This window comes from Anser anser, assembly GCF_964211835.1.
Source record: "Anser anser genome assembly, chromosome: 7".
NCBI lineage: Eukaryota > Metazoa > Chordata > Aves > Anseriformes > Anatidae > Anser > Anser anser.
In genome coordinates this window covers 16,449,439-16,465,178 of record NC_139727.1, presented here as the reverse complement: position 1 = coordinate 16,465,178, position 15,740 = coordinate 16,449,439, and the positions used below count along the sequence as shown (strand labels likewise).

At 48.2% G+C, this 15,740-nt stretch overlaps 1 protein-coding gene across 3 annotated transcripts in view; it reads right to left on the bottom strand.

Annotated features, from left to right (window-relative positions):
- COL13A1 (collagen type XIII alpha 1 chain) overlaps positions 1–15,740 on the bottom strand; it is a 99,400-nt gene that overhangs the window by 56,453 nt on the left and 27,207 nt on the right. For 2 of the 3 annotated variants that reach the window (XM_083844356.1, XM_083844355.1), the window contains exons 3-9: positions 14,459–14,466; positions 11,814–11,840; positions 9,215–9,250; positions 5,957–6,007; positions 2,168–2,203; positions 723–749; positions 217–243 (exon numbers count right to left, since the gene is read on the bottom strand). In XM_083844356.1, the coding sequence (XP_083700482.1) occupies positions 217–243; positions 723–749; positions 2,168–2,203; positions 5,957–6,007; positions 9,215–9,250; positions 11,814–11,840; positions 14,459–14,466 (212 nt within the window). Of the gene's footprint in view, positions 1–216; positions 244–722; positions 750–2,167; positions 2,204–5,956; positions 6,008–8,626; positions 8,654–9,214; positions 9,251–11,813; positions 11,841–14,458; positions 14,467–15,740 lie in introns of all 3 variants that reach the window. The other variant, XM_083844354.1, reaches the window with a different exon arrangement.

Sequence of the window (15,740 nt, the reverse complement as noted above, 5' to 3'; positions counted from 1 at the left end):
GTGTAACTAGAAAGTTGCTGTTGTGACATGATGCATCAATAGCCATAATGTAAAAATGACAGACATGCACCCCAGCATGCTGCAACGAAGTTATAGAATTAGGTAGGGCACTGGCTGAAGCTAGGACCTCTAGCCTTCCTACAAGCTCATTTCCAGCTGAGTATGTCCTTTCAAACTAACCCATCAGCCACAAACATTTTTTTTAATTTTTTTTACCATCTCCCCCTTCTGTCCAGGATGACCCTGCAAAAGAAAGACAACATGCCTCAGCTTCAGTCATCATAACCTCTAGAAGATGTTGACTTTACCTGCTTACCCCTTGCCTTGGGAGGTACTTTGTCAAGGGAATTGCAATGCCAAGCACATGCAGCTTCGCTCACTCACCTAACAAGACACTACTCCCCCCTACACAAAACACTCGGAACAAAGTGCTTTCCCTGCAGCAGTCAGGCTGATGCTCTTGCAAAGTGCAATTTTATAGATTTGCCTAGAAAGAAAGCAGCCACATTCTCTCTCCCTAATCTCTTGACTCCTGTATCTCCCCCAAGGCATCTATGGTATCCCCCTGCCTGCCAACCTTCTAATTTTCTTTTAATCCATGCGTGTGCATGATATTGCAAAATTATCCTCTCTAAAGCATGCTTTGTAGCAGGCAGGTAGACAGGACAGTGGGACATAGCAGGAGGGAGGGCACAAAGCCCTGAGAGAAGCTGTTTGCTTACCGGTTTGCCGTCTAAGCCAATAGGGCCCTGAAATCAAAAAAAAAAAAAAAAAAAAAAAAAAAAAAAGGAGAAATGAGGAGAAATGCTGTTGCTGGGGTGTCTGTCTACCTGTCCCAGCAAGCACTATGTGCTGCAAGACTGCACAGCTGGCTACCACTCCAGCATCCTCACTGCTCCTGCTGGGACCTGCTCACTGTCAGCCCATTGCAGCAGCAAAACTGGACACAAGAGGAGGCAGGAGGGATTCACGGGGAATTTGTAAAAACCCTCAGCATTTCATGTTGCTCCGTCCTGTAAAGTAGTTGAAAATCAGCACAGTTTTCTCAAGACTTTGATTTTAAAAGGCACCCATTGCTGGGGGAAGAGGAATTTTTGCAAATGATAGAATAATAAAAGTATCCCGGGGAAGAGGTGACACACAGCTCAACAGCATTTTAAAGGTACTGTCTGATGAGAAACAGGCTCTGTAGAGTGCTGTCCCACCCGGCACTTCTTGAGCCATGCTGATTTGCTCTCTGCTGCTCCAAAAGCCAAAGACCACAAGTGCTTGGGGGAGATCTGCTTCTCCTCAGCCCGGGGGCAGCTCAGGGCCCCACTTTCCACAAAGGGCAGAGCCTGGTCAGGTCGCAGACTGCCAATTCCTCCTGTTTTCCAGGCATGAGTCTCCCCCGCAGACCTGCTCTGGCACATGGCGTGTCCTGGAGCAGCAGCTGAGCTGCCTGGCGGGAGCAGGAGCACCAGGGGTGTTGGTGTTCGCCTTAGGCTTCCTGGTTGTCCAGGATAAGTGCATAGGAACTAATAGCAACCGTGTGAGTTCTCCAGCAGCCTTGATGCTCCGGAGAGCATTGCCAGCAACCATAGGACTGAATTTATATTTGTTTTGTCCTCTCTCCTGGGCTTGTTTCCCATTCCCTTGCCCATCTGTAACTTAGCATTGGAGAAAAATCTCTCCCTTCCTGCGCTTTTTGTCCTTTCTCTTTGGCATGACCTGAGCGTTCAGCTCACGGTCCCCAGCTGAACTGCATCGTGTTGGACCTGTTTGGATCACAGACGCCTGCTGCTACTGCAGAATTACCTAAAAGTTCAGTGAAGGTTGGAATTTCACCTATCTGGGGGTTATTTTCTTTGTTTGGGTGGTATTTTCATAGGATGGTTTTCTTTTACTGAACAGATCTGGCTTCAACTATGTTATTTTAACACTTCTGGTGTGTTGGGTTTTTTTAATTAATTTCCTTTCGGAGTTGTGGTGTGTTTTTTTTCCTCCTTAAGTATCTTTTAAATGAAAAAAAAAAAAAAAAGAAAAACAAGTGAAGAAAAAACTTCTTTTTCCAGTGATCAGATCAGGTCCCTGGTCTCAGACAGAAACGATAAGCTCCAGCGAGCACTAATGACACTTCCTAGGAACATTGCACACATGTACCCCATAAATTAGCAGTTACACTTACCGGGAATCCAGGAAAACCTCTAGTTCCAGGCTGTCCCTGGAAAGGGCGAAACAGAGAGAGCAGTTTAGAGGAACCGAAGAGGAATTTGATAAACCCTATGTCCTCTCTATGGAACCTTTCCTTCAGCCTCTGCCCATTTATCCTGCAGCTCTCTGAAGAGTTCCTCAAGGTCTGATTTGATTTCCCTCCAAGGGGAAGGTGACTTGGGAAGGAGTGGAAATTTCACATCCCCGCTCCAATTTGTACAGGGCCAGCAAAATGCTGGAGCAGGTCCAGCTTGGACTGCAGGCAGTTTCCTTGAAGTTTGTACATTAATTAAATGGGTGTCCCTAGCCCATACGCTAGCCTTTTGGAGTATGTTCCAGAGGCTGAGCTCATTTTATGGCAATTCTTGCTGCCATAAACCAGAGGCGTTTAATGCAGGGTGCTGCTCTGTGCAAGACAAACCTCGCAGGTCACTGGTGTCTAAATACAGCCATTCCTCTTTTCCTCCCCTAATGTGCATGTCCCAGTTCATTCATTTTCCTCACAAATAATTCTGGAGAAGAGATGACTTTTTTTTCTGCTTTTTTTTTTTTCCTCTAAGAGCTATGAGAAAAAGGAGAGTTAGGCGGTGTGATGAGGAACATGAGCACCAAGTTCTTTTCCCCTGCCCTTTTCTGGCTTCCAGGGCTGGCTACCATTTTGGGATCAGGTACAGCAAACAAACTGGCTTGCTACGTATCTGGCAGCTTCTTTACTCACTTAAAAACACTAGGGGAAAAAAACAAAAAACAAACAAAAAAAAACAGAAATTGTCCTGTCTGCTAATTTTGCATAATTGTACAGTTTCTGGGACTCGTGACATGTCAGGTCACAAATACCCTAGGCCTCTGCTCATTCAGTAAAGATACCACTTTACTTGAGGACTAATCTTCACAAAAAAATGAGTGAGCCAAGTCAGGAAGGAAGGTGGACCAGATTTCAGCATATCTGGAAGCGAAGCTATGTAGATGGAAATAGCAGGATGAGGTAAATCCTGTACCATGCTCATCGAGCAACCACTGCGGCAGCTTGCCTTCCCTAAAAGCTGTGCTGCGATGACAAAAAGCTCAGCTTTCTTGTGCCTTCTCAGCTTTGTTTTGAGGAAGAAAATGCCTTCCTTAGGCACTTTGAGATACCATGACTGGACTGTTTGAGCCTTGTAACGGTCTCCTAGGAAAGAGCTGGGTATGAGCAGGGGTTTGCTTCTTCACCTTAACATCCTGTGTGGTGATGTGGGAAGGGGAAGAAGGGGACAGGTTTGCCAGACTGCAAGGAGCTCATGAGGTTTGCTATAGCAAACAATTTCTATCCCCTTGGGAGACTGCTTAGAGCCACATCAGCAGGAGAGGGAAAACCTTCAGGTTACGTCTCCTCCATCCTCCCTGTGCAGAGATATTCAGTGGAGATTTGACCCCACAGAGAATGAAGGCAAGTAACCTCTTTGCACAGTCTGAGAGCTGCTCCTACCACAGTGCCTGGACTCGCACCAAACAGTTCTGTTTCTATACACAGTGCTAGCAGGACCTAATCGCATTTGCACTGTTTTCTTAGTTTTGCTAAGTTGAACTTGGTCAGCTTTCCTTTGCATTGCAAGATACATATAAAACCACCTGGTCTTGTTGGCCAGTGACCAGGAGGGAAGATAGGCTATAAATTAAAGGATTTGTCCACCGCTGCTTTCTGAAAAGGCAAAAATCAAGAAGAGCCTAGCCACAATTCATTAATTTTGGTTCCCTGTTGGAAGCCTCCCTGGACAAGAAGTGCTAAAAAAAGAATTAAGGAAAAAATCTGGAAATGGTGCAATTTGGCTTCCTCTCTAGACTACAGACTGTTGTTTCCCTCTCCTTGGAGGACGGCAGAGTGATTTGCACAGTATCAGGCCAAAACAACAGTTCAGCAGCGAGCAATTCCAAGAGACTGTTTTTGTTGGGTAGCTGTTTTTCCTTGTCTTCTTTTTAAGATGTTGATCCTATGAAGTATGTAATTCTGGGAGCTGCCAAATCGTGGAGATCATCTGTTTCTGCCACTATCGGCATACTGTCCCTCTCTGGCCAGAAGTTTAGCAGCTCTGAGCTCAAGTGAAAACTTTAACCTCCAAATGGAAATCTGGAAACTATTTCTCATCCCACGTCTTCCCAAGTGGCCCCTTGGCCGGGGTTCCCATGTTTGTCTTCGGTGCTCAGCCATCCTTTTGACCTATCACCAGCTCCAGTGGAAACTGGATCATCTTCACAACAAGCTTTGGGGTGGAAGCAGGGAGCTGCCCCATTCCTTGCATCTCAGAGCTTTGACCAGGTTAGGCCAAAACCCATTTTAAGTATCATTCGCCATTTTCTGCCATTTTCAGGGTGCAACATGTTCTGTGCTTTCCCAAACAGGAGCACAGGTAATGAGGCAAATAAGCAGCACTGAAACAGACATTAGAATTTGTCCTGCAGACCAGGCACATGTCCTGCAGGAAAACAGCAGTGCCCATCCACGTCTGCAGGACCTACAGTGACAGGGACCACCAGCTTTCCTCTCCCATTACTATTCCACACTGCAGGAGGCTGAGCACTACAGCTTGAGGAAAACAGAAAAAAAGGTGCAGCATATACCCTCTGTATCTGCTCACGGGTCTGGGTGGCCTTTCTCAGAGGCTGGAGGGACTGTCTGCTGGGTATCAAATGCTTGGGGCACCCATTCACATCCTGGGCTTCGGTTCTGTCACTTCTCAAACTCCAGCGTGCCGGGCAGGTGTGCCTGGGATCCCGCAAAGCTGTTTCTTATTAGAAACACTTATCACAGGGCTTTTGGAAAGCTAATTGGAAAGCCAGATGTAGCCAAGCGTTCGTGCTGCCTAGGTCCCTCTCACTTGACCTCTGCTGGGAAACAAAAGTCGACGGCGGCCCATCCTCTTCGCAGGTCAAGGACGGTGCTCTTCACAGGTTAATCAAAATCGGAAGTGCCCAGCAGGAGGGAGAGAATTGAGGCTCTGGGTCTTTTCTCATGGAAATCTCTGGTGGAGGCTGCACAGGGATAGAGTGAGGAGGACTGGCTGCATCTGCACAAAAGCAGAGGCTTGACGGCTGAACCGCAGAGCAAGAAACATCCAGTGTTTAGGGCACGCGAAGGCTCCAGCCCTTAACGTTCTGTTGGCCTGTTTTTATTACCCAACACTTGCAAAAAGCTTTGTCTGGCTGACTCCTTGCGCGGATGCTTTTGCTGGAGTGGGGTGCAAAATCCTGCCTCGCCTTTCCTCTGCTCCCCAGCCAGCAAAGGGACTTTCAAGATTGTGGTAACCGTGCTGACAAAGAGTTTCCAAGATTTTGGGTACTGATAAGGACCTCTGAACAACTCGGATCTACCCATCTGTATGAGTTCCCAGTCACCAGCTTAGCCCTGATCCTGCTCTTCTGCAAAATCAGGGCTTTTGTCCTTTGCTAATGAAACCAAAGGCTGAGATCAGCCAGAAAAAAGGGATAGTCTCCTCAAAAGTGGTAGTGGCCTTGCTTCAAGAAGAAAATATGCTTCTTCCTTTCAAATACAGGACTACGGTCTCCTTGCGAGGCAAGGCTTCTTCATTTGTTCTGGAGTATGAGCTGTAATTTCATTATATATAGTATATAATAGTGGTATAAAACCAAGCATGGCTCAGCATGGGAACCACATTATACAGGGTTTTTTCTCTCTCCCACTGATGCTGTCTCACTGCCCCTCCTAAGTCTTTCCCTGTAACTTGCCCACATCCTGAATCAGTCAAAAATAGAGAAAAAAGCCACTTACGGGTGGACCGCGGGGCCCGATGATGGACATGCCTGCTTCTCCTGGAGCACCCTGCAGAGAGACAGAAGAGAGGGAAAGGGCTGAAAGAAGGAAGAGATTAAAAAAAAAAAAAAAAAAAGACATTCCCACAAAGATTGAAGTTAAATGAGAGTGCCCAAGGTGTGAGAACATCAGGGCTCAGCTGCTGTTCTGGCCTCCCCAAGCTCTTACCCTGCATTCTGGGAAAAGAGCTGTCATTTGGAGCTAAAATGGAAGCTGCACAACAAGGAAAACTGTAAACATGTCAAACACTTGCAGGATCTGTCCCTTGCAAGTGTGAAAGATTGCCTGAAACCCTTGCCGTTGTTAGAATATGTCATGGTGTCAGGCCAAACTTCAGCTCAACAGATGACTGTTTTTCTTTGGCATTTGCCCCTTGAAAATATCTGATGGTAATGCTCACCCTCAGTCCCTGGTCCCGTCCACAGTTCAGGACTTTCTAGGCACCTTTCACATTCCTCCCCAGATGCAGCTGCATTTCAGGGATTGCTTTCTGCCCATCATGTGTATTCTTTGTAAAGTAACCTGTCTGCCTCAGACAGGCCAAGTATTTGTGGAAAAATAAGCTGAAAAAAGCACAGATTCTGAATATTCTCCAGTGGGTGTTTATAAGAACATCTTTTGCAGGCAAAACTGCTGGCTGGATAGCACCATACTAAAGACCATATTCTCTATTACAGGGAAAGGAAAAGACAGAAACGGATTATGCAAGCTGCCCATGTCTTTTGACTGCAAAGCTAGTGATTCTATGAATAGGTCAAATGAGACTTAATGACCGGACAGGAATGTAAAAGTTTAGGTCTAAATTAAATAACCCCACATGGAAGCAGCTTGGCATACTGTGCAGTATAAAGGGGTGGGGGAGAACATCCAGAAAATAAAGCGCTTGCTCATATGTGGTTTCTAGAAGAGACTGGGTCTGCCATGGAGGCAAGGAGTATGATTAACAATGGATCACATTGAGCCAGACAGTTTGAGTCCAATCCTAAGAGGAACATCAATTCTGATACCATTTTGGTACCTGAAAATTGTTGTAGCCCTGCTGCACCAACATACAAAAAAATACTTAAGGTCTAGCCTCTCCTGCACAAAGAAGCTGCCAGCCCCACTGTGGGAAGGGTTGGACCCTTTGGGGACGGTTTCCAGCCCAGCTGGGACTCGATGCGGGAGATCCCAGCAGCAATAACCCCCTGGCCACCCATGCCCTGCAGACCCCAGCGCAGCATGAACTGCCTTCATCCTCGAGGCAGAAACGGCCAAGATCAAACAGGTCTGGAGCCTCTTTTGGGTTGACTGAAAGTCTTAAAGCTGCAACATTGGCTGGGGAGAGTGCAGCACAATTTGCCCAAGGCTTCTTCTCTATTGAAGTGTGAACCGTGGGCACAGAAACAAGCCCAGAAGTCAGTAACAGGCAGCTGATAAGAGAGACGGGGCAATTAATAGCTGCCAGAACAGCAGCTGGGCTCTCTCCTTCCACAGTTCAAGACCAGAGTGTCCAGGAAGACTCTTACGTGTCCTGCACAAGAGACAGAAGAAGGGATGTGGTGGGCTCAAGAGCAATGGGAGCTGTGGGCAGCTTGCCGGCTGTCTCCTGCCAGCACTGGGGAAGAGCTTTTCTTGTGTGTCAGCTCAGATGGGATGTGGATAAGAACAGCAAAGTCCTTGCTGGAAAAGCAAACAGCCGCTCTCCAGCTCCTAGCCACCCACGATGCGCAATGGGCAGGACACGTTCGTGTCTTTGGAAAACACGTTGTATCCTTGAGAGGCAGCTCCAGAAGTGCCCGGGGCACAGCAGCCTTTGGACGGAGCATCCCATAAACCAAACAGCCCACGGCAAAGCAGAGCTCTCTGCAAAACAAAGCTGGGGTGGCCAAGGAGCTAGGGCGGCCAAGGAGCTAGGGCCTCACGGAGGGCTTTGGGGAAGCATGGGCAATTCAGAGTGAAAGCTTGGTCTGTCAGATAATGTTTGTAGGCTCCAATGAACAAGCAGGAGCTGGAAAGCAAGGAGAGGATCTGTCCTACCTCACCCTTCCTCGCTGTGCTTTTCTATCTCCTAGAAAGAGCAGCAAATGGCCCTGGTATGGTGGTGCCCTGCACAGGTAATTCCCCTACTGGGTGAACGTCCAACCCTTTCCTAGCTCCTACACCTTGCTGCTGCTGGCTGCAGTTTCCCAGTTATTCACACACCCCAAACACATCCATCCCACTGTTCTCGTAGGTGCCAAGTCCCACCACGTCAGAAACGGGAGCATGCCATCCTGTTTTTCCTTGCAACAGCTCACACCAAGGACTGGGCTGACCTGGGAGGCAGAGGGGAGCTGCAAGGGTGGTTAGGGCAAGCAGTGCTGCCAGCGGGGAAGAAACTCAATGGTTAACACCCAGGAAGCCTTGAGGGGAGCCCTACATGTGCCCGCCAGCTCTTACACTGTTAGTAAATTGTCATAAACAAGAAATGCAGTGTTTTTGGAGGCTGAGTGGCCTGGAAAGAATTTGGGAGATAAACTCGCACTGCTGGGGGAAAGGGGGAAGCCTGGGGAGCGGAAGCCCAATGCCAGGGCTGTGGCAAGGGGTTTGGGCTGGCCCTACAGGAGAGCAGCTGGGGACATTGTGGGCTGCAAGGAGACAACTCACCTTCTCTCCGGGTTGCCCTTTTAGTCCCTGCATCAGTGGCACCCATCACAGCCGCATGCAAGAGGGTGCAGGGAAGAGAGAGGGAGAGAGAGAGAGAGAGAGAGGGAGAGAGAGAGAGAAACACAGGCGTCAGCGGCAAGAGCACGTTCCCCTGCCCCAAAATCCAGGCTGTGGGGTCTGGGTGAGCAGGGTGGCCTCAGCTCCCACCCCAGCCCTCCTCCCCATCCTCACCCCAGGTTTCCCGAGCAGAGAGCAGCCCCAAAACACAGCGCTCAGCCAGACAGGGCTTGCTCAGGGCAGGGTTATTTGGATAGGGCAGCTGCGGGCAGTGGTGTGAGTTAGCAAGCCCACGGTTAGCAAGCCCAGCCAGCACACAGGGCAGCTCCCGAGGGGATGGAAACACCTCCCACACGTACGTGGTTTACAGGGCTGGCCACCCTGTTGCAACCAGGAAAGCCCCTCAGGTGTAGGGCTTGGGGAGGGTGGCTTTGCTCACGCTGACACCCGCCAAGGGTCAGCCTGAAAGACCCCCAAAATCTCAGGGGTTGGAAAAGGAGGGGGAGGACAAGGCACAAGGTTTTGACTTACCGGCCGTCCAGGAATCCCCATCGCGCCTTTGTCTCCCTGGCAATTAAGGCAAAACCAGAGGCAATTGGAAACTGGCCAAAAGCAAGGTTATAAAACTGCACAAATGAGCTTTGCCACAAACGCGGCTGAGCAGCACGGTGCAAGTATCCAGGGATTTTGAGAGAGGGAGAGAGCAAGTTAGAGAAAAAGTGTGTCTGTGTGCACCCCAACCTTTCAAGGCAGCTGTGTAAGCCACTGGTTTCTTTGTGATATGACAAACCAGCACATCTCCCGATAGAAATGACATAAGATGACTTTAGGCAGGGAAAAAAAAAAAAAGGCAAGAGTTTTCAGCCTAACAAAATCTAATCCCAATTTCCAGCACTTCATAAAATCCACATCCTGGGAACCAGCTTCATGCAGTAGTCAACTGTCACATTTTTCTCTTTCTTTACCAAAGTCATCTCTGGTGTTAGCTATTTATTTATAGATTTATCACTTTTAAACAGGATTCTCTTAGACTTGAAAATACAGTCCTGTCCAGAAGCATGAAAAAAAAAAATGTGGGAAAACAAGCTGACACAGGAAAAAGCATGTCTGGAAGAAGACATACGAGCAGCTGTGTTCGGTGTCCTCTACCCCTTTGAGATACTTCCCAGTGCATTGTCAGGGTGTGAACAATCCTAACAGCAGTTTGGGGAATGACTTTGGTTCAGGCAACGCTGAACAGAGCCTTGTAAACACACTAACACAACACCGGTGGCAATTTCCTTCAGCCACTTACCTACAAGGCAGATTTCTGCCTCTCACAGTTCAGTTTGACTTTGTAATTAAAAACAAAATATATGTTGTTTTTTAAAATTAACCCTTTCTGCATTCCTGGTCGCCAAAATTAAAGGCTATGCAGGTCTGGTAGACAGTCAGAAAGATCCTTTCAGCAATCAGCTGCTATGGCTTCAGTGGTCACATCACTTTTGCTCTATGTTTTGCAAAAATGACAAGATAACAAGCTCTCGGTTTTGTTCCCAGCAATGTTTGGGATTTTCTGATGTTTTCCTGTCCATGGATGCCTGAATCCCTAGACACAAACCTAGCTTTCTGGTTTCTGCAGCTGGAGACACTGCTTCATTGATGCCACTTCTTTGTGCCTTCCCCAGGTCCAGTCCCAATGTCTGTGAACATGGTCTGAAATCTCTAGAAGGGGAATGCACTTTATTTCTTTTTCTGGGTGTACACAAAGGTTCCTTTGGTCATGCATCCCAAATCCATATGTTATTGCCAGGATCCAGCCATGACCTGCTGAGAGTTCAGCCATTTCCCTTTGCAGAGCAGGGAGGCCATTCAGTTTTGGGTACATTTCTTTCCACACAGGTCATGTTTAGACAAACTGAAAAGCAGTAGCTGCTTTGCAAGAATATCCCTTGCAGATGAACAAAACACTAAGCAGCTGCTTGATTTTAATTTTTGTAGATGATGGGAAACTGCTTTCATCTAGGGTTTTACGCGGGCTCTCAGTCCAGCTAATATTTGCCTATCTCTGCGTGTCAGCAGAGAGCAAAACTCCTGGTGTCAGCATCTTGCCCTGGGATTACTCAGCGGCTGCTGGAGAGCAGAGCGGCGAGTTTTCCTAGGCTTTTAGCCCTTTAAAAGCTGCTTTCCTCCTGAGCTGAGATCCCTCACGGTTTGGGGTAAAAGCTGATTTTATTTCTGGTGGCTCTGCTGTGGCCGGTGCCCAAGCAGGAAGAGCCCAAGGTCGGGGCTGAGCTGCATCTGGTCTCCAGCGAGTACCTGGTGCCGGAGTGGTACGTGACTGCGCCATGTCTGGTATGTGACTGTGCAGCATTACAGCCCTCTGAGCAACCTTAATGAAAGGGGGAGCTCCCGGCAGGACAGCAAATAAATGCCAGATGTTTATGAGGAAAGGTTGGCTGTGACAGGGAGCCAGGAAAGAGCGCTTATGGGTGGACGATACCATGTAGGTCAGTTACAAATCCCCAGCAAAGCTGCCTGCAGCTCCCGTATTGGAGCTAGAGGAGCACGAAAAGCAAGGAGCAGCCTCTGTCCTGAGCTAGGGGGAAGCCAGCAGCACAGTTGGCATTTCATTCACTGGGACACTGCCCGTTACAGCTGCTGCAGTCACCAGGTGAGCAGCAGCCCCGCCACAGGGAGCCACTACCACAGAAGCATGCTGCTGTGACCCCAAAATCTGTGCTCCTTCCCTGACCATCACAGATGCAGATACAGTTATTATGGAATTCCACATTTGTACCAGAGTGACTTAGGTCTTACAAATCCTGCCACAATTACCAAGCCCCATCAGCAAGAATACAGCACACTGCACCTCTTCAACTGGGCCTTCACACTGAAAAAGGCATCTTCAGAAGCAGCGTGTTTCCCAAACGTGGGAAGGCTCATAAGGACTATACTACCCTTAAGTCTGGTCCTACAAAGCTCTTGCGGTCCCTGACCTGTTACAAGCCATGTCCTGTCTGCAACATGCTATTCTTCTGCAACAGGTTTGCTGTGTGAGACCTCTACCTTCTCCCTGCTTGCAAACCCTGGATATGGAATTACTGCCAGACAGAGAGAGAGAACAAAAAAGAAAGAATGGAGTATTTACCGGAAGCCCTGGTCTTCCTGTAGGACCCTGAAACAAAATGTGCAGAAAAAGTGAAAGTTAGCTTGAAAATCTGAATGGAGGTCTTCATAAAGAGAAGAAATCACAAGAAGTGTTTAGGAAACAGAATGGTTAAAAATCTCTCCACAGTTTGTTGACCATCAGCTCTGATTGCTTGGGTTTCCTAATCTCCCGTTTGTAAAGTTTTCTCTCCTTTCAGCATGGCTCTACCCACAGCTCTCCACACGGGCTCCGAAGGTATCTGCAAGTCCGTGGAGAACAAGCTAATTACGGGGCTCTGACTTTCTTCCTTAGTTTCCATCTGCTAAATATTAATTTTTCATGTATGGAATTGCTGTAGTTGCCACAGAAATGTTGCATGTTCAGAAATGGGAGGGAAAATGTCCGTGAGAGGATCTTTTCCTTCGGATGTGGTCCAGACAGCGAAAGAGTCCGGGAACCTCAGGCCTATTGCATGATTTCATCATTTCCTTCCTTCCTTCCTTCGCCCCTTTTTAGTCCCAATCTTACCAAATTTCTTGCATGACTGCGGGTTGCCCTTGCCTTCACCAAAGCCTTGATTGACTTCAAGGATAATGGTGGGAGCATCTGTTGGGCAAGAGGAGAGCGTGGAGGCTCCTTTTGCTCCCAGGAGTGTTGCTCATCCTTTTCCTTGGCTCTTCCCCCAGCTGGCCAAGACTACAGGCTGGGCTCAGTGCGTTTCTGAGGTGTACTTCTGCCCAGCCAACACTGGCACCAGGGGCTGAGCCCTACCACCTGGCATCTTGTCTTCTGCGAGCTGGGAAAGAAACCTGGGAGAGAGATGAGAGGTCATCAGCACTTTGGGGTCGCTATCTGGAACACGTACAACAGCCAGCCAGGCAGGAGCCCCAGTGGGTTGCTCATAAGCTTGGGTTTCCATCCGGTTTTAATCATGAGAAACACGCAGGGAAAAAGCACTTCCTACAGCGATGTGGAGGACTCTGCTCGACTCTTCAGTGGTGAACTTCTGCTCACGGCAATTGAGCCGGTCTTGCTCGCCAGCCCCTTGGAAACCCAGAGGTCCTGAACGAGATGAGGGTGCTGTTAGCCCAAGACAAATTCCACTTTGGCTAAAGACGCTCGGTCTGCCTGACTTCCTCTTGTTATTTCCATTGGCTGGAGCATTCCTCGCGGCCTGTCCTCAAAGTCTGCGTGCGGAGACAGGTTCAGGGGTCGCAATAAGCCAGGATACAGTAGCACATATTGTCAGCACTTCTCCGGTGGTCCCATGTGTTTCTGCCAGACTTCAATCTTTCATTATGATATTAAGTTTCTAACCCTTATTGCTGCAAATAAAGCCTGGAGTGTGCGTCTTCCTCGCCCTGCAAAGGCACAGACTGCTCCCCAGGAGACGTCTGCATTGACCTACTGCTTTCTCTCCAATTTCTCTCAGCAGCAATATAATAATATAGTGCCAACTCCGCTACCAATGCTGTGCTACATCCCTTTAGCACCAACATGTGCCTGCCTGGGGCTCCGCCTGCAGCCCCCTCCGGAGATGCGATATCCCCCCAGAAACCACAGGCTAACGCTGAAATACATTCACTTCAGTGGCCAGTCCTGAAAGCCTCTGGGATAAATGATTGCTAAAGGTTTGCACGGATCAGGGCTTCCAGCTGTAAAATGCTTTCAGACCTTCTGGCCAGGAAGGTGCAACTTTTTGGAAGATTGTTGTCGTTAAATCGGGCTGTGCTCATATATCTGTGGGAGTTCAGTCTACAGCATTTTGACTTGATGAAAGGGGAAAATAGGCTGTGCAGCAACTACTTCTCCTCAGAACGTCATCTGCAAACTGTTTAAGACATTTTTGCATGAACAGACAAAAGATGACTACCGTATGTTTAACTTCTCATGTTCCTTCATAGAAACCCAGTATAGTTACTCTATTGTACATGAATATAAACCATTTCCTCTGGAAGGACCGTGCTACAGACAATATAGCATTTCTTTATAATCCTGAGAGATACTGATACATGGCCTCATTCCTTACATTGCTTCTTCTGATTCACTGTGGGTCTCTTAATAGCTGTAAGAAAACTTCTGCAATAACCTAGCTATTTTCCTGAAGCCTAAATCGTCTGCGCTGAGGTTTTGCATTAGCTAACATTTGAAAAGGAAGCTGTCAACACAATTTTTCCTCTGAAATTGATAGTTATGCAGCTATACTTGAAGGCCCAACAGTTCCGCAAGCCCGGGTGAGTAGCATGGAGCAAGTCCCTACAGCTCAGCTCACGCCATGTGTTTGCGATCTATCTTTCCTTTTTTCACAAACATGTCTCGTTCAGCGTGTGGCATCCAGTGCATGCAAAGCACATGCAGCCGATCCCCCTGGGGTATGCAGGGCCAACTGCTAACACGTGGATATCTGAGCCCCTCGCGTTTGCTTTGTCCCCATCCCTACAATCCCTCTGTCTCGCCCTCGGAAGTTGTGACATGGCCGAGAGGAATCCCACCCCAGTGCGGGTCCTGAGCACCCACAGTACTTGCTGTTAGTGAGATCCTGGGGTGCTCGGACTGCAAAGGACACCACAGACAGGAGACTTTGCCAGTTCATGCCCTGCAAACTGTGTCAACAGCTTGTAAAGCCACAGAGGTTTGGTACTTACAGGTGGACCTGAAACAGAGAAGAAGAAAAAGAAAAACAATTAACTTTATTAATACAATAAATCCTAAGGAGGATGGCTAGATAAACATATTGTTATCATTTTGGGGGACTAATCCTGATGCTGCTTCCATTTCCTGACACACACTTACCACCTCTATGCTCTTTAATTAAGGCATCCCCACAATTAGCAGCATTACTTGCCAGTCATCACGAGTGCAGGGCAGCCCCAGAACACCCTGTGTTGGGAAGGCTGTGCCAGTCAGGCTCCCGGCACTGTCACGTTCACTATTGGTCCCCTGGCACACTGAGGGCCCTCCCTCAGCGTGACACCGCTGAGCACAGGGTACTCGTTACTTGTGTGACTCCCCCTCACATCCCACCCTCCACTCAGGGTCAAGAAAGCTAAATGTGGGGAGGTAGGAGCCCCTGCGTTGCAAAGATGCATCTGCCATCAGCATCCGTGGTCCTGCAAAGGCATGGAAAGGTTAATGAGGAAAGTGCAGCTATTAAACATGTTGGGTGCTTTTTTCCTTCAGTACATCCTTGTTTTCCTTCTTGCTTCTGCCTCTGTTCCCATAGAAGCCAACCTGCCCTCTTGGAAGAGATCCCCTAAAAACTTCGCCTCACCTCACCGAAGCACTGCATATCCCCTGTACAGAATGGTTGCACGGTATATATCAGGGCTTGAACAGCACACTTCTTTCATCGGATCCCAGAAATTTCCTCAAAATCCTGACAGACATTGTGTGCGGAAAGAAACCCCTGAACTCACCATTTTGTGGTTTCCTCTCTGTAAGAGAAGCGAGACACACAATACAACTGTCAGGGGTTTCTACATTTTCCATACTTTCTAGACACTCTCTTCCCTTTTTTTTTCTCCTCCACATAAAGTGCCAAGAAGTAAGACTAAGCAGTATAACAGGCGAGCTGACAGATAACAGGCAGCAACCTCTCCTCTGCGCGGGGGGCGGATGTCACGGCAAGCACCTGCAGAGTACGTCCTCATCCTGAAAATGCCCCTGGCTGAATGTCCATGACAGAAACAGAAGACTTCAGATGAACAAACATTCTCTGTGCTGGAAACATCCCACTTAGCGTGACACCGGCAAATGGTTTGGCTGTCAAGCTCTGGTGACCTAAAACTGCACTGTCAAATGCTGTTCTTAGCCTTGTGCTCAGCTTTCTTCTTGGCTGATTGAAAAAGTGTATCTTACAGTTAAAACAGAATAAAAAGTTTAGCACCTTGCTGGTAACCAACAGAGCTGAGCCAGAAGGCTCAAGAA